At 40.7% G+C, this 20,334-nt stretch overlaps 1 protein-coding gene across 1 annotated transcript in view; it reads right to left on the bottom strand.

Moving 5' to 3' along the window:
* The window catches only part of DNAH9 (dynein, axonemal, heavy chain 9), a 623,295-nt gene that overhangs the window by 532,611 nt on the left and 70,350 nt on the right, over positions 1 to 20,334 (bottom strand). Inside the window, 3 exon segments of the mRNA XM_006898570.1 lie at positions 5,242 to 5,377; positions 9,838 to 10,079; positions 11,998 to 12,253. Of these exon segments, the coding sequence (XP_006898632.1) occupies positions 5,242 to 5,377; positions 9,838 to 10,079; positions 11,998 to 12,253 (634 nt within the window).

Below are 20,334 nucleotides of genomic sequence, written 5' to 3'. Positions count from 1 at the left end.
GTCAAGAAGACAAATATTATCACCACTGGACCAATTGGCAGATCAGGATGGATGATGAAGAGATTGAGATTAACAACTTTAGTCTGCTTGGCTCCATGGTCAACACTCTTGGAACCAGTAGCTGGGAAATAAAAAAAAATGTATTGCAATGGGAAAGTCTGCTGTTAGGGACTTCTCCAGGGCACTGAAGAGCAATAGTGTCACTCTGGAGACTAAGGTGCATCTGATACAGGCCATGGTCTTTGCAATCACTTGTTATGCATCAGAGAGTTGGACAATGACTAAGGAGGCTAGAAGGAAAATTGATGCCTTTGAGCTGTGGTGCTGGAGAAAAGTATTGAATGTACCCTGGACTGCCAAGAAAACAAACAGATTCATCCTAGAGAGGGTTAAACCAGGCTGCTCCTTGGAGGCAAGGATTCTGAGGCTTTGTTTGACATACTTTGGACATGTTGTAAGGAGAGACAGGTCCCTGGGGAGGGACATCATGCTTGGTAGGGTGGAGGGACAGCGCAGGAGGGGAAGACCCTCTATGAGGTGGATTGATTCAGTGACTGGGGTAATCGGGATGGGTGTGTCAGAGACAGTGCAATTGGCACAGGATAGAGCAGGGTTTAGGGCTGTTGTACATAGGGTCGCTATGAGTCACAAGCGACTCGACGGCACATAACAACAAACAACAACAACATCCCAGGTAGTCAGGGTGGCAGCAGCCGTTCACTGAAATTCACGGCTTTCTTTTCCTCTTAGTGGGTCTGTGACTGAAGGTCCTAGCCTAACCAGCAGTTAAGTGTGTCTGTGGGTAGTGCTGACAGTTAAGACACCTGGCTGCTAACCAAAGGTTGGAAATTCAAGTCCAGCTAGAGTCACTTGTGCAAGAAGGTCTGGTGATATACTTAAAAAAAAAAAAGAAAGAAAGAAAAAAGAAAACTAAGTTTTGAAATCCCTGATGAGCATAGTTCTAGTCTGACACACGTAGGGGTCACCATCTGCCCATCTGCTCGAGTTGAGTCCACAACAACTGGTTTCTGGATTTGCTGCAGTGAGGTGCAGGCATCCCACTCCCTCACCAGGGGGTGTGGGCAGAAAGATGAGGCTTCTTAGGAGGAACCCTTGAGACAGTAGGGGAGACTCTCCCCACTTTCTCTTCCCTCTCTCCCAGACAACAGCATGTATGTGGCAGGGACCCAACTTGCCCACAGAAATGAGGACAAAGCCTAAAGAAATGTGGTGCCACAGACTGGAATGAACCTGCCATGGAGACAGGCCACTTTGTCCTATAAGTCACATTACTGATGAAGTTTTCTTATTCCCAGAGTTTAGTGTTTTTATGGAAAAAACCTCCAAACACTACAGAATGATAATTTTGCCTTACTGAATTCATCAACAGAGTTTCATGGAAAGTCTATTTAATTTGTTGTTGTTGTTAGCTGCCACAGACTCCTGGTGACCTGGTGTTGTTAGCTCTCCTGACTACTGGCGACCCACTGCCAGGTCCTGGGCTATCCTTTTAATTGACAGATACACAGGATTTTCACTGACTGATTTTCAGAAATAACAGATTGTCAGACCTTTCTCCTTAGTCCATCTTATCTGGGAAGTTCCATTGAAGCATATCCAGCATACTGTTTATCAACACTCAAGCCTCTGCTGAGAGCTAGAGGTTCACTGATCACGGACAGGACCCAGGTCTTCTGCATGTAAAGTGAGACTATCTACTCAAACCACCAATGCCTACTTAGCTTAAAGGCCTGCAAACTTACCAGTAACACAGTAATTACTCTATTATCACAGAATCGTAAAGAATATAATACAACTATGACATTTTAGGGAAGTCTGGTGGCTGAGTGGCAAGAAACTGTGCTGTAAACCCAGAGATGCTCAGTTTGAATCCACCAGATGCTCCATAGAAGGACATAAATCATACGGGAGACAATCTCCTTCTGTGTGATTTACTGCATCTAAAAATCCGCCAAAGAGTCAGCTATGAGTTGGTTCTGACTCAATGGCACACCACAACAACTTCTGGTGTTATTGCATATGTACCCATGATGTGTTTTGCATCTCTCTCTCTGTATATATATATATTTTTTAAATTTTTTAAATTATTATTAATTTTAATGAACATTTACAGAGACTGAGGATTTCCATTCATTCATTGTTGCACTTTTCTCCCTGCCAACCCTTCCTTCCTCCCAATTCTCTCTTCTCTTTGAAAAGTAAAAGAAAAATTCTTTCATTGTTATACAATCACTCTCCCTAAGTCCACCCCACTATGCAGCCATCATTCTGGACTGGGGTTATATATAAAGAACCTAGAAGATTTTCAATAAGGGTTTTTAACTTCTTGGAAAAGTCTGATCATGTGCTAACATAAGAATGTAAATCTTAAGCAACACCATGATAATGAACATACAAAGTAGATTCTTTTAGCTCTAAAACTGGCATAAGTAACTCATTTTAGGCGTTAACGGGGTAAGACCATTCAGAGTTGAGTGTGTAGCATATAATCAAAGCAGGCTCGGATTCCACAAGGTGACAAGAGGAACAGTAACTTGATTGAATACTACAGGCAGAGACAGTAAAGAGGATACAGGAAGATAAAGTTGTCATTGTTGTTGTTGTTATGTGACTTTGAGTCGCTTGCGACTCATAGCGATCCCATGTACAACAGCCCTAAACTCTGCTCTGTCCTGTGCCAATCGCACTGTCTCCGATACACCCATCCCGATTACCCTAGTCACTGAATCAATCCACCTCATAGAGGGTCTTCCCCTCCTGTTCCTGCCCTTCACCCTCCCAAACATGATGTCCCTCTCCAAGGAAAGGTCTCTCCAAAATGTCACAGGGACTTGCATCTTTTCTCAGAAACTACTCAAGTAATCAGTGCTGAAATGAAATGAATGATTAATAACAATTAATAGATTAGGTGGTGAGGGTGGGGATGGGGGGAGATGTTTTTCGCTTTGCGTCGGTTTTAGTTGTTCTGTAAGTGTGCTAAGGGAGTTTTGTTTCCTGCCTGCATCAGCAGTTAATAGTTAAACACTAACTTTCCTTCAGGGTTTAAGTAGTAACAGTAACACTGATCTTCACTTGTTTTCTCCTAAACTAGAACACTGAGTGACAAGACTCCATGATCTCCAACATGAAGAAGATGTTTGGTACATCTTCTATGCTAAGCACTGTGGATGCACCCTAGGAACCCACCAGGGCTCAGTGCTCACTTTCTATCTCCCACTCTTTTACTATGTTTAAAGGCCTAGTTCCTGCTTTCAAGTATCCTGCATCCTGCAAGAAAAGACCTCCTTGCCCTCCTCTGCCCCTCCACCTATCTAGTCACACCAGCCCTTGCACCTTGTTCCTCTGCGCTCCCAGCCTCGGCTTCTCAGTGCCGTCTTGCATTGGTACCTGGAGGACACTCCTCTCTACATGACTGTTTCGACTCTGTGTCTGGCTTACTTCCTTGAGTTGAACTTGAGGTCTTAAATTCTCACCTTCATTTTCTGGCTTCAAAATACTTATCTCCACCTTTCCATTTTAACTAATCTTTCAATATGGCTCTTGCTAAGGTCTTCATAATTTATAGGAACATGAACACTTCATTCCTATTTCAGTCCTGAACTCTCTTGACCTTTTGTCAGCCAAGCTCAGCCCTTAGATTTGTGGGGAGAGAGAGCAGTGGTGGTTCAGCAGCAGGATGCTTGCCTCTCAAGGGCAAGACCTAAGTCATGGTCATCTAGCATGTCTCAGTGGTGCTGCTGTGTTGCTCTGATGTTGAACGGGTTCCAGTGGAGTTTCCAGACTAACTAAGAAGAAATGTCTGGATATCTACTTTAAAAAAATCAATCCATGGAAATCCTATAGATCACAATAGTCCAATCCTATTGTACCAATGTCAACAGCAGCTAACAACAACAACATCGTAATATTTTGCATCCAGTTTTTGTTGCTGTTGTTATGTGCCAAGTCACCAATGACTCATAGCAACCCTATGTGTAATAGCGCAGCACTCTACACTATTCTGAGCTGGTCTCACTGTCTCTGACACACCTACCGCCCTTTGCCCCAGTTACTGTGTCAATCCATCTCATCCAGGATTTTCCTCTCCTGTGCTGTCCCTAAACCCTTGCAAGCATTATGTCCTTCTCCAAAGACCGGTCCCCCCTTGGTGAGATGCAGGTTCAAAATCCTTGCCTCCAAGGAGCAGCCTGGTTTCACCCTTTTCAGGACAGACCTGTTTGTTTTCTTGGTGGTCCATGTTTAATACTGTTCTCTAGCACCACAACTCAAAGGCATTGATTAATCTTCTATCATTCTTAGTCATGATCCAGTTCTCTGATGCATAGCCAACAATTGTGAAGACCATGGTCTCAATCAGGCACACCTTAATCTCTAGATTGACATCACTGCTGAAATTGTTAACAATCTCAATCTCCTCTCCAGTTTATCTACCATTAATTCAAAGCTCTCAATTGTTGTTTAAAAGCTTCAAAGGATGCCCACTCACCTCTTAATATTCTTCTTCTTTCTAAAAGCAGCCTCCACCCCTGTTTATGCTTCTTGTCCCCTTTTTCACACAAAGCTCCCTGTTTTTCTTCCAGTTAGCCTGGTGATTCAAGCCCTCCCCGTGTTCTCATGAGAGAACGCACATGAAATTGGAAAGCACAGACTGTCCCTCTGCACCCCCCTGAGTCAAGTCCAGATGAAGCCTCATCACCAACTGTGCCTCCCGCGGCTCCACCTTAGTCACGCCTCTTCAGGGAAGCTGGATTTAGATCAAATTAGCCTTTTTCTTTTTCTGCAATTTCATTTGCCATGGGCTTCATGGTGAGCTGCTAACTAGAAGGTCGGCTATTTGAAACCATCAGTTTGTCCATGGGAGAAAGATAAAGCAATCTGTTGCTAAGATTTACAGCTTTGTGAACCCAGTGGGAGGTTACCATGAGTTGGTATCAACTTTCTGTCAGTGATTTTGTTTGGGTTTGTTGTGTTGTTGTTGTTTTTAAAGGGAGTCATTATTTTAGAGGCTGATTTGCCCCCTTTTTCGGTCTTTTCTCTTTTAGCAACTTAAAAACTCCTTCTGTCTGCTATTTTGTTGTGCATCATTCACAAAAAATCTTTTTTAAAATGCTAAGTTTTAGTGAAAATCATGGAGTATTTAATTGCACGTCAATTTCACTGAATAGATGTGACTACTTTTCTCTTTCCAATAACAACCCACATCCATAATGTAACAAGTACCAGTATTTTCCATGAGGTACTTGAGGGAACACTCAATGGCAAGAAAGAATCCATCCAGCAACATATCATCAATGTAGTTGACATAAGTCTTCCAGATCTGGGAGGTTGGGTCTGCTGAAAATAGAGTCAGGTTTTCCTACAAAGAAAGAAAGAACAATGTAAACTTTGTTTGGTAAAGTGCCAGTCTAGTCATCATGGATGAAACTGAAAACGATGCAAAGAGGGGGAAAAAATTCTTGTCAAGAATGTCCCCCTACATGTATGTACATCAAATCCATTCTGTCTAAAAAATGGCTGTAACTATTGATTTAAAGTCTACATGAAGACTATTGGATCTCAACTCTTTCTTTAGGTAGCATTAAGAAGCTGCATTGCAAAGGCACATGGTTCAAATCCACCAGAAGCTCTATGGGAGAAGGATGGACAATCTTCTCCCATGCGATTAACTGCTTCTGCAAACCTGCTGGAGGATCAGCTATGGGTTGGCTCCCACCTGACAGCAAACAACAACTTTTCCTCAGGAGGGATGCTGATGGGCAGTGATGTGGAAGGATGTGGAGGAGATCTCATCACAGATATCAGAGTGGGCAGTGGAAACCATACAAAGGGTGACAGAATCCAGACAAAAGATACAAAAGGTGACAGATTCCAGGTTTCTAATAAAAGTTGGGGCTTGAATAAGTAAAGCATTTGCTAGCTAATTCTCAGAGGTGGGTTGGTATGTTTTGGTTTTGGAATTTAATATTAACTAAAAGCCTCTATCACATTGACTGCTATTTAAAAAAAAAACCTCAAAACTCGTTGCTGTTGAGTTGAAACCAACTCATACCAGACCCTCCACTGAGTTTCCCAAGACTATAAATCTCATGGCAAAAGATGGCCTTTGGGATTGCGACACAGCTTCTTGACACTAGGCCACCAGAGCTACATTTAAGCAACATTACTATATGGCAAATAGTGTCCTCTGGATTGGAACAGTACTATAAGCCTGTTTTTTTAAATTACAAGACTTTAAAAATTTCTGAACTACATTATGTATTCATTTCCTTTCTAAGTACATTAAGATTTCCCCCCCCTTAATGATTAAAATCTCATCATTAAAGAAATCATAGCAATGTGACAATTTAGAGCTGCATTCAGGAGTCACTGATATTTGTGTATCCGTTTGCCTCCATATTAAATAATTTTCAGTTTGTGTAACTGCTCTGAAGAATTTTTCTCTCTTTCTACTTTCAAGTACTGAGATAGTCACCTATACCTTCTACCTTTATTTATGGTTTCATATCTACCATCAACTAAGAAACATATTTGTTTGAATTATCAGTGCAGTAAGAATAACTTAGCTTTCTGATAGTAGCCAAGACAGAATAACAAACACGAGGCCTACAGAAACATAATTTGATAAAATTGAACAGCCACTCATAACAAAAACTCTCAGCCAGCTAGAAATAGAAGGAAATATTCTCAACCTGATAAAGGACTTCTGGGGGTAAAAAAATAACAGTAAACACTACACTTCATAGTGAATTACTTAGGGCTTTTTTCTATGTTTGGAATTGAGGCATGAATGCATACTCTTAGACCTTCTAGTCAACACTGTACTAGAGATCCTAGGCAGAGCAATAAGGCAAGAAAACGAAATATAAAATATAACCATTTTAAATGAAAAGTAAAATTGTCTCTATTTGGAAATGATATCATTATTTACACAGATCATCATAAGAAATTTAGAAAACTATTAAAATTAGTATGTTTCATAAGCTTACAGACTAGTCACTATATTGCCTTGAGAAGTTTTTTCAATAAAGCTGATGGGTGGTGGACAGGTGGATAGATGTTTATGCTCTAGGCAAGGCTCACTAAACTACTGGAGTTGGGACTCAAACTCAGAGCTGTAGAGTAGGTTCTGACTCATGTTGTTGTTGTGGTGTGCTGTCAAGTTGCCTATGACCCTATATACAACAGCTCTGACCCTTGCTCTACCTTGAGCCAATTTCATTGTCTGTGACACTCCTACCCCCACATAACCCCAGTCTCTGAGTCAATCCATCTCATCAAGGGTCTTCCTCTCTTGCGCTCTCCTCACCCTTCCAAGCATCATGACCCTCTCTAAGGACTGGTCCTCTCTGGCAACATGCCCAAACTATGTCAGAAGGAGCTTCAAAATCTTTGCTTTTCAAGGAGCAGCCTGGTTACACTCTCTACAGGATGGACCTGTTTGTTTTCTTGGCAGTCCATGATGTATTTGATACTCTTCTCCAGCATCACAACTCAAAGGCATTGATTCATCTTCTACCATCCTTAATTATTGTCCAGCTCTCTGATGAATAGGAAGTAACTGTGAAGACCATGGTCAGGATGAGGTGCACCTTAGTCTCCAGACTGACATCTTTTCTCTTCAGTACTCTGGAGAGGTCCATGACAGCAGATTTTCCCAGTGCAATTCGTCTTTTGACTCCCTGGTTGCTGGTAGCAAGAGTTTTGATTGTGGAGCCAAGAAAGCTGAAATTCATAACAATCTCAGTCTCTTTACTGTGTATCATGATGCTGCCAATGGGCCCAGTGGTGAGAATCTTTGTCTTCTTGATGTTGAGCTTCAATCCATATTGAAGGCTGCAGTTCTTGACCCTCTGCAGCAAACACCTCAGGTCCATCTCGGTTTCAGCAAGCAGGGTTGTGTCATCTGCATAACACAGGTTAATGGCTCAAAACTCTCTCTCTTGGTGTCCAAGGCAGTAAATCTTTATGAGAAGAGATTGTCAGGCTTTGTTACCTCTTTACTTTTCAAAACTGTAATTTCAGTAATCATCATCCTTCATTTATTTACTTAGGGAGCTCTAATGGCCTCATGGTAAGAAGCTCTGCTGCAATTGGAAGTCATGTGGCTTGAACCCAGCTGCTCCACAGGAGAAGAGTGGGCAATCTCCTCCTGTGTGATTAACTGCCTCTGAAAACTCAATGGTCAATTCTGACTCTAGTGTACACAACAACAACTTATGGTGCTTAAGGCTCAATACTCTTAAATGTACTTTAAACTATATAAACAAACTAGATAAACTAGATAAACAATTGTTATTCATTACTTTGTGCATGACAGTAACCTCTTAGATGCTGTCCAAAGGACACTTCAAGAGAGTCAGGGCTGGTAGCCATGAATAGTTTTTATCTCACAACAAAACTTCAGCCTTTGGTGATGGCTGACCTGCCTACAGTATAAGGAAGGGCCTTATTGCATTAAGCATTGTACTGTGCATTTGCTTTGCTTTCCCATTGCGACTAGACATAATACGGCAACCTTTCACCTCTTCAGGCTCTGCAGAGCTGGGTTAAAAGGATGATGATGGAGAACCACTATAGAATGAATGGAAGAGTTGGGGACAGGAGTAGGTTAATAAGTGGATCACAAAGAATTCTGTCTTTGCCATTCCTTCCCACCCATATGGCTTTGGTACAGGATTGAAGTCATGTGACAATTATGAGACATCACCATTAAGAGAGTATTACTTGGTGTGGTGAATAACACTGCTGTGAACATTGGTGTACAAGTTTCTGTTCATGCCTCAGTTCTCATTTTCTCTCATTTTGGTATATGCCAAGCAGTGAAATATGGGTCATATGGAGTTTCTATGTTCAGCTTTTTGAGGAAATGCCAAACTGCCTTGCAGAGTGATTGTACTATTTTACAGTCCCACCAATAATGTGTAAGAGTTTCTATCATGCCACATCCTCTCCAACACTTATTACTTGCTGCCCTGCTAAACTTTACTGGGGTAAGATGTTATCTCATTATGACTCTTATATTGCCAGTGATTTTGAGAACATAGAAACAGCCCAAATGTCCAACTACAGTGGAATGGACAGAGAAATTATGGTACATTCACACAATGGAATACTATGCAGCATTCAGCAGCAATGATTTTGTTAATTACTCCTAACATCGGAGGGACTGAAGAGGATTATGCTAAGTGAACTATCTCAGTCTCATAAAGACAAATATTGCAAAATACCATTATTGTAGAATAAGTATGAGAATCCAATGGGGGGCTTAGTCATAGGGTTGCACAATTTGCTGAGCAGACGGAGGCGTGGTATAAGAAAGGGGAAAGATCCGGTGAAAAAAAATATTGTATATGAACTTTGTAAGTAAATCAGTATAAAATTTAAAAGAATTAGAATATTCCTTTTGATACCTTAATGCCAGAATGTGATTTTCTACTTCTTCTCGTATTTTTAGGAGCCCTGGTGGTGCATACATGTCAAGAACTAGGTGGCTAACTAAAACAGTGAAAGTTTGAACCCACTCAGCAGCTCCAGGAAAGAAAGACTCAGAGATCTGTTATAAATTTCCACCAAAACCCCACTGTGGAGCTGTTCTGCTCTCTCTTATTGGTCTTTATGAGTAGAAATTGATTTGGTGGGAGCTAGTGACAACAAAACCAATCTAGACTGTTTAGTTCTTTAGCATAAATGTCTGTCCCTGACTTCAGAAGACACAGCATGTACAATTCTTTCCAAATCACAGCTTGTGCCCAAATAAACTTCTTGACACTGTCCCTATGTTCGTGGCATGTGTGTCAGAGAAGAGGAGGCTATTACCTGGACAAGGGCATGAATCTTATGGCCTGATTCTTTGATGAGATTATAATATCTTTCCATATGCTCATGCTGATCATCCAGGGACAGAAGGCATTCTTTTTTGCCATCTTTTCTCTTAAATATTGGAGACACCCACGTTTTCATGATGTTTTGAATCTTTTCCACATTGTCTTTTGTTTTCTGAATTCTCTGTTCAAGATCATGAATACTATTGGTCACTTGAACGACATAGTCCCAAATGCCTGATGCAGAAAAGAAAGAGAATCAATTTAAATATCATAGCTCACAGACATATAGCGAGGTGTTTGTAGACTCAGATGTAGGGCATCATGCTGCAAACCAAAAGGCTATGTACCTCAAATGGTTCAAATCCATCAGTCGCAGCATGGGAGGAAGATGAACAGCCTCCTCTCATTGGGAATTAGAGCCTCAGAAACACGATGGTCACTATGAGCTGTTAGGGACTTGAGGGCAGTGAATGAGTTACCAACAACCTAGGTACTGTTAGTGATAGGGATTCCACCCTTTTGGGTTTCACTTTCTACACATCATTACTGAACCCTCCACCTTCATTGTGCCAGGCGGTCAACCTTCACTGTCCTTGAATATGTATAAAAGAAATGAAGAGGGAATATTTGTCTACTGAACACATGGAACTTAAAAAAAGGAGCTGGGCCATACAACTCTACACAGAAACACCAGTGTTGAGTTGGTGACTATCTTGTATAATTTAGCTTTTGTTTATAGCACTTTCACTGTTTTATGCATTAAAAAATGCCATTTATTTGTCTATATATAACTTTTCTCTCAAGTTCTAACTTGTTTACCATGTCATTCAAAGACTTCTATAAGTAGACTGTGACCTTCTTCCCAAACCTGAACTCTTCGGAGGGCCCCAATTAAAATTCTTCCCCCTCCCTTATGATTCATCATTTTTTGTCTCTGTGATGGATTTTTAAAATAGCTTATGTTATATGACATAGGCTGCACAAATGTCTGTTGCCCACTAAATGTCATCTGTTTGCCAAAAAGGACCATGTCCCCCAAAATGCCTCATATTCTCCCTATAATGTGCCAAACAGAATCCTGCATGTGTTAATCAATCAATGGAGATTGATTGAATGGGATTGTGAGATATGAGAGAAGTAAATACACAATTCTCTCCTTTATGATATTTACAATCTAGTTAAGAAAATGAAGTAGCAGTGATACTACAGGCATACGTCCTTTTATTGTGTTTTGCAGAAACTGTGTCTTTGCAAACTGGATTTGTGGCAACCCTGCATCACACAAATCTTATCAGCGCCATTATCTCAACATCATGTGCTCACGTAGTGTTTCTATGTCACACTGTGATAATTCTCATAACATTTCATAATTTTCATAAGGTTATTGCCTGCTATAGCATAGACATAACTTTCAAATGCACTGGGAAATAAAAAAAGAATCTGTAAGACTCGCTTTATCATGATACTCTAGTGGAACAGATCTGTCTGGAACAGATCCTGCAATATCTCTGAGCTAATAATAAAAGCCTTCATTTCAAGCTTACAATCTCTGAGGTATGATGAAAGGCCTCATTTATGGAGGGGCCAAAGCACCCAGCAACAAAGTTACTAACTAGGTAAATCACACTCAAACAGAAGCAAAAAGATTACCAACTCTTCTCAGTCTTCTCTACTTTGGATATGAGTCTCAGTGAACTCTGGTGGCTTAATGCGTAAGGAATTGCACTGCCATCGGTTCACATTCACCAGTTGCTCTGTGGGAGCAAAATGGGCCAACTCCTCTCAAGCAATGTACTGCCTCTGAAAACCCACTTGGAGGGTCAGCTGTGGGTTGGTTCTGACCTGACGGTGCACAACAACAACAACAACGAGGTGAGAAAAGACTTGTGTTTCAAGTCCAAATCAGGTAAGCATGGGAATAACTTGAGGATCTCATATTGCATGGTGGTTCAAATCCACCCAGAGGCACTTTGGAAGAAAGCTGTGCCAATCTACTGTCAAAAATGAGCCATTAAGGACCTGGGAAGCACAGCTCCACTCTAGCACTGAGGTGGACTTGCCCTCACAGCAAGAGTTTTGCTTTTAACATTCTCAACTTCAGTAGACACCTTAATTCAGTATTTCTCCCTTTCTCCATAAAGGGCACTGTTACCTTCTGTTTTCCAGTTCAGCGTCTCCTCGGCTGCCCTCAGGCGGCAATCGATACCATGCAGCTCACCCTCCACTAATGGAAACTCCACCTCGAGCAGGGTTCTCACAACCTTGTTGTACCAATTTGCCATCAGCTCCAGATTTGCTACAAGTTGTCGATAGAATTCCCTGGAGGAGAACATGGCTGCTGCTGTCTCGGGGATGTGCTTCATCTGCCGGGGCTCAAGATAACTCATTTCCTTGAGCACTGAAGTCAGCTGGAGAAAAGAAGCAACATAAGTGGCTCCGGGGCAGAGCTGGGAATGATTGGCGGTGCTGGTCAGTGACTGGAAAAGCCCAAGGGGACCAAAGGCCTTCTGGGGCTCCTCTGTACCTCTGCTCCTGTAAAGCCCTTAGATCTAAGCTCAGAAAAGGAAAGCTGGCATTGGCATTGAGACAAAGTGAAAATGATGCAGAAGGAAAGTGGCAAAGTTTATCAAATCTGTAACTTAATAACAACAAGGAGGGCAGGCCAGAGAATGGAGACAGTGGGGAATGTTGAGGAGGGCTAGGTCTTAACACTTCTGCATGTGGGTTTCTTGCTGGTTCCTACTGAGGGATGTTGTATGAAGGGAGGAAGACTTCCTGACCTGGGTCACCCCATTTATGAAATGAACTGATGTTGTTGTTGTTATGTGCTATCGAGTCATCTGGGACTCACAGCTCTGAAGCCTGCCCTGTCCTAAGCCAGTCTTACTGACTCCGACACATCGACCCCCAGTGCCCCAGTTACTCTATCAGTCTATCTCATCTGGGGTCTTCGTCTCCTGCACTGTCCCTCTACCCTTTTGAGCATGATGTCCTTCTCTAAGGACCAGTACCTCCTGGCCCTGTGCCCAAAGTAAGTGAGACGGAGCTTCAAAATTCTAGCCTCAAAGAAGAAACTTGGTTTCACCTTCTCCAAGACAGACCTATTTGTTTTCTTGGCAGTCCATGGTATGTTCAAGGCTCTTCTCCAGCACAACTCAAAGGCACACATTTTTTTTCTGTAATCCTTAGCCGTTCTTTAGCTCTCTGATGCATAACAAGTAATTATGAAGACTATGGCCTGGATCAGGCTCACCTTAGTTTCTAGGATGACATTGTTGCCCTTCAGTACTCTAAAGAGGCCTCTGATAGCAGATTTTCCCAGTGGAATTTGTCTTTCTAGACCTGATGGTAGACATGTGGTATTAATTTCAAGGGAAGATAAACAGAGTCAAAAAGGCATACTGATAGGAATGTGAGCAATGGCCATCTTCCTATGCTGTCATATATCTGATGTAGACGATGATGTCTGTACCCCTTGGCTTGCACCTCTGTGTTTTTATAGACTAGCAGGTTGGGATATGGAAGTATTCTAAAACTCCTTGAACTCTTGCAGGATCCTGAGTTTTGGGCAACAGCAGAAATGAGAAATCAAGAAGATGTGGTCTGATGTGGTTTCTAGGCCTCCTCTTCCTCAGCCCTTGATTGCTGTGTTTATACTGAAGGTATGAAGACTGACGTTTAGTAGTGTAGATGACTTGAAGGATATGTACATGTACAGCCAAGCACAATCAATAAGAGTGCATCTGAATTCCAAAATCAATCTCCATAATAGTCTATGTGTTTCCTACTGCCAAAGGGGCCCTTTAGAGTAGTGAGAGAAGATCTTCACCCTGAAACCCACAGCGTCCCTTTTCAGCAGGAAGTAGCTAAGAGAATATGCCGTCCCCTTTTCCTTATGACTCAGGGTGAAGTCTCTCTCAGGGAGGAGTGATAGGGAAGGGCAAAGGATACACTGACAAAGAAGATTAATCAGAACTGGCTTTGACAAGCACTGTGGCATTTGGACAAGAACAAACTGGGAGGAGGGTAGAGAGAATAGTGCAACAATGAATGAGTGGAAGCCCAAAATCTCTGTAAATGTTTATGAAAATTAATAAAATATAATTATAGAAAAAAAAAAAGTAGTGTAGATGACAAGACAGATACTAACCACAGAGCTCTCCCTTCCTGGACACCACCCCCACCACCTCACCGTATAAAGAGACACAGCAAGAATAGGCTTCAGTGAGCTGAGATGGACTGGCATGGGACACTCTGAATCAGATAGTCAGGCGCTCTCATATGCTAGGAATGAAAAACTGAGAAGAATAGTGTTGCGTTCATAGTTTAAAAGACAATTTCCATGTCTACCTAAAGAACAATGTTGTGGGTGGTAGGATACTATCTAAACAAAAAAGACCTGTTAATATGACTATTATTCAAATATATACACCAAAAACTAAAGCCAAAGAGAAGGAACTTGAGGATTTCTACCAAATTTTGAAGTCCAAACTTGACCAAACATGCAATCCCGTTGCATTCATAATTATTGGTAACTAGAACGCAAAAGTTTGAAACAATGTGGAAGGAATGGTAGTCAGAAACTATGGGCTTGGTGACAGAAGTGAGGAGAGCAGATGACTGAATTTTGGTGTGTTTAATGATTTATTCATAGCAAATACCCCTTTTTTTCTTTTAGTGAAGGTTCACAAAGAGACTTGCTATCATTGATTCATGTACATTTCTCTCCCTCACCCTCCACTAACTGCCTTTGTAAATGATTGTCCTGTTCCATACTATTAATTTTCACACACATATTAGTAATCATCCATTCCTTTCAGACTGTTCTTCTTTTCACCCATTCCAGTGCAGCATTCATTATCTATCCATTCTTTTTCTGCAGTTTTCACCACCAGCACCCAGCCTGGTACTGACCCCACTGTTACAGCAGTGGGTTTATACAGTATTTGTCCTTTGGGGACTGAGATATTTCACCCAGCATAATGTCTTACAGACTCATCACCCAAGCTATACTACTTCTAAGATCCAAAGGGTAGAGCTGCAACACAAACAGATGTAAACACATACTAATATTTATTGCAGCATTATTTACAATAGCAAAGAGATGGAAGCAGTCCAACTGCCCAACAACAAAGAAATGATTAGAGAAACTACGGTACATTCACAGAATAAAATATTATGCAGTATTGAAAGTGAATACTTTATAAAAAAAAAACCACAGAAGGCAATTTTACACATAAACTTCTCCTGATAGACTGCATTAGGAATCAGACTGAATTGGAAAAAAATAGTTGGAGAAGCTCAATATTTGCAGTGAAAACCAGACAAAAGTTTTTATTTTGGAATAGACTATAACTCACATGTAAGCTCAAACTGACCTGAAAAAAATGAAAGCTAGCTTACAGAAACCAAAATACAATCTTGAGTCTATTTCACCTATATTTAAGAATCATCTCTAGAACAGGTTTGAAGAATTTAATACCAATGATCAAAGGCCAGAGGATCTTTGAGAGGACATCAAGGATATCATCCACGAAGAGAGCAAAGGGTCATTACAAATACAGAGGAGAAAGAAAAAAGTGAAATGGATGTCAGAGAGACTATGAAAATGTCATTAGAGCATCAAGAAGCCAAAACACAAAGAAGAGGTGCCAAAGTAAAAGAGCTCAACTGAAGACTTTAAAGAGCGCTCAAGAAGACAAAGCAAAATATGATAATGAAATTTGTGAAGAGTTGGAGTCAGAAAATGTAAAGGGAAGAATTTGATCAGGATTTATCAAGCTGAAAGATCTGAAAAACAAGTTCAGGCTTGAAGTTGCAACACTGAAAGAAGCCATAGGCAAAATCTTGAATGATTCCGGAAACATTAAAGAAGATGGAAGGAATATACAGAGTCACTATAATTAAAAAATAAGTCAACACTGAAAATTTTCAGGAAGTATTATATGAACAAGAGCCAATGGCAATATAGGATGAAGTTCAAGCTGTACAGTTTCGGCAAGCAAAATTGTGTCATCTGCATAATGCAGGTTGTTGATGAATCTTCCTCCAATCCTGATACCACATTTCTCCTCATAAAGTAGCTTCCCAAATGATCTGTTCTGCATATAGATTGAAAAGGTATGGAGATAGGATGTTTCGCTGAGGCACACCTTTCCTGATCCTGAACCATGCAATGTTTTCTTGCTCTGTTATGACTCTTTCTTCCAGGTCTGAGTATACTACTTCATGCAAATGACACAATCTTGCTTACTGAAAGTTAATAAGAGGATTTGAAAAGCTTGCTGGAGAAGATTAAGAACTCAGCCTTTGGTATGGATTACATCTCAATATCAAACAATATCACTAATATAACACAATAGCAAAATCCTGCTGAAGATTATCCAGAATGACCAGAACAGTACATTGACAGAGAACTACCAGAAATACAAGCTGGGTTTAGAAGAGGTTGTGGCACTAGAGACATTATTGCCAATGTCAAATGGATTTTGGCAGAAAGCAGAGAGTACCAGAAGAATGTCTATCTGTGTTTCATTGACAAAACATTTGACTGTGTGGATCATAACAAATTGTGGTTAACTTTGAAGAAAATGGGAATCCCAAAACACTTACTTGTGTTTATGCAAAACCTATACTTGGACTAGGAAGCAGTCCTTAGAATAGAGCAAGGAAACACTGTTCAAAATCAGGAAAGGAGTGCATCAAGGATGCATCCTGTCTCCATACCTTTTCAATCAGTATGCAGAACAGATCATTTGGGAAGCAGAGCTTTATGAGGAGGAATGTGGCCTCAAAATTCAAGGAAGATTCATCAACAACCTATGATATACAGATGACACAGCTTTGCTTGTTGAAACTGAAGAAGACATGGAGTGCTTGTTGCAGAAGATCAAGGCTGTAATCTTCAATATGGGTTGAAGCTCAACATCCAGAAGACAAAGATGCTCACCACTGGGCCTATTGGCAGTACCATGATAGATGGAGAAGAGAGTGAAGTTGTTAGCAATTACCGCTTGCTCTGCTCCACAATCAACACTCTTAATACCAGCAGTCAGGAAATCAAAAGACAAATTGCATTGGGGAAAATCTGTTGTCAGGGACCTCTCCAGAGTGCTGAAAAGCAATGATGTCAGTCTAGAGACAAAGGTTTGCCTAACACAGGCCATCATGGTCTTTGCAATTATTGTTATGCTTCAGAGGACAATGACTAAGGATGAAAGAAGAAGAATCAATGCCTTCAAGTTGTGGTGTTGGAGAAGAGTACCAAACATACCATGGACTGCCAAGAAAACAAATAGATCTGTCTTGGAGAGAATGAAATCAAGTTTTTCCTTGGAGGCTAGGATTTTGAAGCTCCATCTCACTTACTCTGGGCATGTGGTCAGGAGAGATCAGTCCTTGGAGAAGGACATCGTGCTTGGAAGGGTAGAAGGACAGCACAGGAGAGGAAGATCCCGGATAAGATGGATCGATACAGCATCTGGGGCAATAGGAGTTGGTGTGTCAGAATTAGTGAAACTGGCTGAGGACAGGGCAGAGTTCACAGCTGCTGTACATAGGGTCACTATGGGTCACAGGCAACTCAAAAGCACATAATGACAACAACATACTGTATTGATTGTTTTTTATTTAAGCTCCTTGTTTAGGGTCAACAAGACCTCAGGGAGGGCCTTTGTATTTAAAAGTCGGTTGTTATTATATTTTGGAGGAACATTCTTCTAAGTGGTATAGCACTCTTCTGTCAGTATGTTGTACTGAGTTAATGTGGGGTTGCTATGATGCTGAACCTTGTGCCATTGGGATGTCAAATGGTGTAACTGTTACCCACGGTGGACAGTGTTTTGGGGAGCTCCCAGTTTAAGACAAGTTTGGAGGCAAGACTGAACAATATGCCTCTGGAAACTCTACAATGTCGATAGTTATATAAAGGCTTCAGGTCGTTTGTTCATGGGGTCACTATGAGTTGTACTTAACTCGACAGCAATCAACAACAACAACAACATCAAAAAACCAAAGGTCCTCACCTTTAGGGCCAAGAGACATCATGATACATAGAGAAAGGATTGAAATTGTCAATAATTTCATCTTACTTGGCTCAAAAAATCAACCCTCTTAGCACTAGTGATCAGAAGACATATTGCATTGGGCAAGTCTGTTGTCAAGGATCTCCACAAAATACTTAAGAGTAATGTTTAACAACTTGAAGCCTAAGGTGCATCTGATTCAGGTCATGGTCTTTTGAATCACCTACTACGCATCTAAAAGCAAGACAATGAATAAGGAGGCAGAAGAACCGATGCCTTTAAGTTGTGGTGCTGGAGAAAAGTACTGAGTATCCCATAGACTGTCAAAAGCAAACAGATACGTCTTTGAAAAAGTGCAGCCAGAGTGCTCTTTGGAAACAAAGATGATGTTCTATCTCTCAAACTTTGGAAATGCTGCAAGGAAAGGCTATTCCTTGGAAAGGGCATCATGCTTGGAAAGGTGGAGGATCAATGAAAAGAGGAATATTGTCAGTGAGATGGATTGACACAGTGATGGCAGCAATGGGCTCAAGTGCTTCAGAGATGACGACCCTGGCACAGTATAAGGTTCAAGTCTGTTGTTCATAGGTTTGCAATGAGTTACTGAACTTGAGGCACCTAACAACAACATGCTTAGGGTACCGATCTCTGGGGGCCTAATGACTAAGAGCTGTGCTGTCAATCCAAAGACACACAGTTTGCATCCACCAGCTGCTCTTCAGAAGAAAGTGAAGCCATCTCTCCTGTGAAATTTATTGCTTCTGAAAACTTGCTGGAGGGTCACCTATGGGTTGGTTCTGATTTGACAGCACATAACAACAACAGCAATGCAATAATTAAGGTAAAGAGAGCTCTGGTGGCTTAGTGGTAAGGATTTGTACTGCCAATCCAAATGCACATCATTCGAATCCACCAGCTTTGGGAGAAAGTGGGGCAATCTCTTCCTATGTAATTTATAACTCTGAAAACCTGCTGGAGAGTCAGCTATGAGTAAGTTCAAACTCAGTCGTACACAACAATAGCAACTATAATGTTTAGTGTAAGGTGTACATTTTCTAATACTTCTTTCAAAAATAACTCTTTTTGAAAGTGCCTGTCTTTGGCAAATTTAATAAAAACAAAGAAATTGTCATCTGATCATTGAAATTTCTAGTTGTCCTCTCAATAGCTTTGGGCCAGTTCTTCGTTTGTAAGAGGTAAACAAGTACTAACTAAACTATTATGGGGAAATGACTATCATCTCCTAATTTATCCTGAAATAAACACAAGATGGATAGTAAACATTTAAATGTAAAGAGTGAAACCAAAAAATTGTTTGAAAGATGTATATGATCTTTGCAATATAACAGTATATCAAAGTAGAAAAAAGTCACAATACTTAGATTGTTGGCTACTGAATTTACTGACTAAAGAAAGAAATCTTAGACAGTAAATACTAGTCTTGATAATAAAGTCAGAACTAATCTACAGCATCAAAATAAATATAAATATGTGTGTGTGTGTGTGTGTGTGTGTTTTCATATGATAATGAGGCAGGGAAGATCTTTCCATGGATAAAACCATAAACTAAGAGCAAGATAATGTTTACATGAAAGAAGATATATCAAAAGGTACATCAAAGTCTAGTCATTGTGGTGTGAACTTGGAGCTGACCGAGAGTTGATGCTCCAGTGAGTTTTCAGAGGCTGTAAATCACATGGGAGGAGACTGCTCATCTTTCTCCCTAAAAGCAACCTGTGGATGTGAACCATCCATCTGTTAGCAGAGCTCCTATGCTGGTGGCCTAGTGGTTATATAAAGATACTGGTAAAAAAACAATCTAAAGTGTCATAAAAATACAAACTTTAATGGGTACAGATTTTGTAATCTGAAATATATTTCACAAATATCCTAAGAAATCCATAGGAAAAGAGTCCCCTCCAACAGCAGTAATCAGAGGACATAAACAATTCACAGCAGACATAGAAACAGGCAGTAACCACGTTCACAGGTTACAATTTACTAATAATCAAATAAACACAAATTTGAAAAACACTGAGATTCCTTTCCGTGTATCAAGTTGTAGAGGATTTGGAAAATGAGAAATGTCCTGTCTCTCTGGCCAAACGACAGGCTCCACTTTTCTTTAAAGTTGATAATATGCACCACAACAACATAAAGGTAAATAATCCAATAGAAAAATGAGCACAGGATATGAACAGGCACTTCACCGAAAACGAAATTCAGAGGGCTAACAAGCACATGAAGAAATGTTCAAAATCCCTAGCTCTAAGAGAGATGCAAATTAAAACAACGATAAGATATCATCTCACCCCAGTCAAAATAGCAAAATTTAACAGAACAGCAAGCAACAAATGCTGGCGAGGTTGTGAAGAAACTGGAACCCTTATTCACTGTTGGTGGGAGTGTAAAATGGTGCAACCCCTGTGGAAAGTGGTATGGCGCTTTCTCAAAAAGTTGCAAAT

The sequence above is a fragment of the Elephantulus edwardii genome, unplaced genomic scaffold (assembly GCF_000299155.1).
Source record: "Elephantulus edwardii isolate Elephantulus edwardi_28Jun2011 unplaced genomic scaffold, EleEdw1.0 scaffold00233, whole genome shotgun sequence".
NCBI lineage: Eukaryota > Metazoa > Chordata > Mammalia > Macroscelidea > Macroscelididae > Elephantulus > Elephantulus edwardii.
Note: the sequence above shows the minus strand (reverse complement) of the source record. Positions and strands in the feature narration are given on the sequence as shown.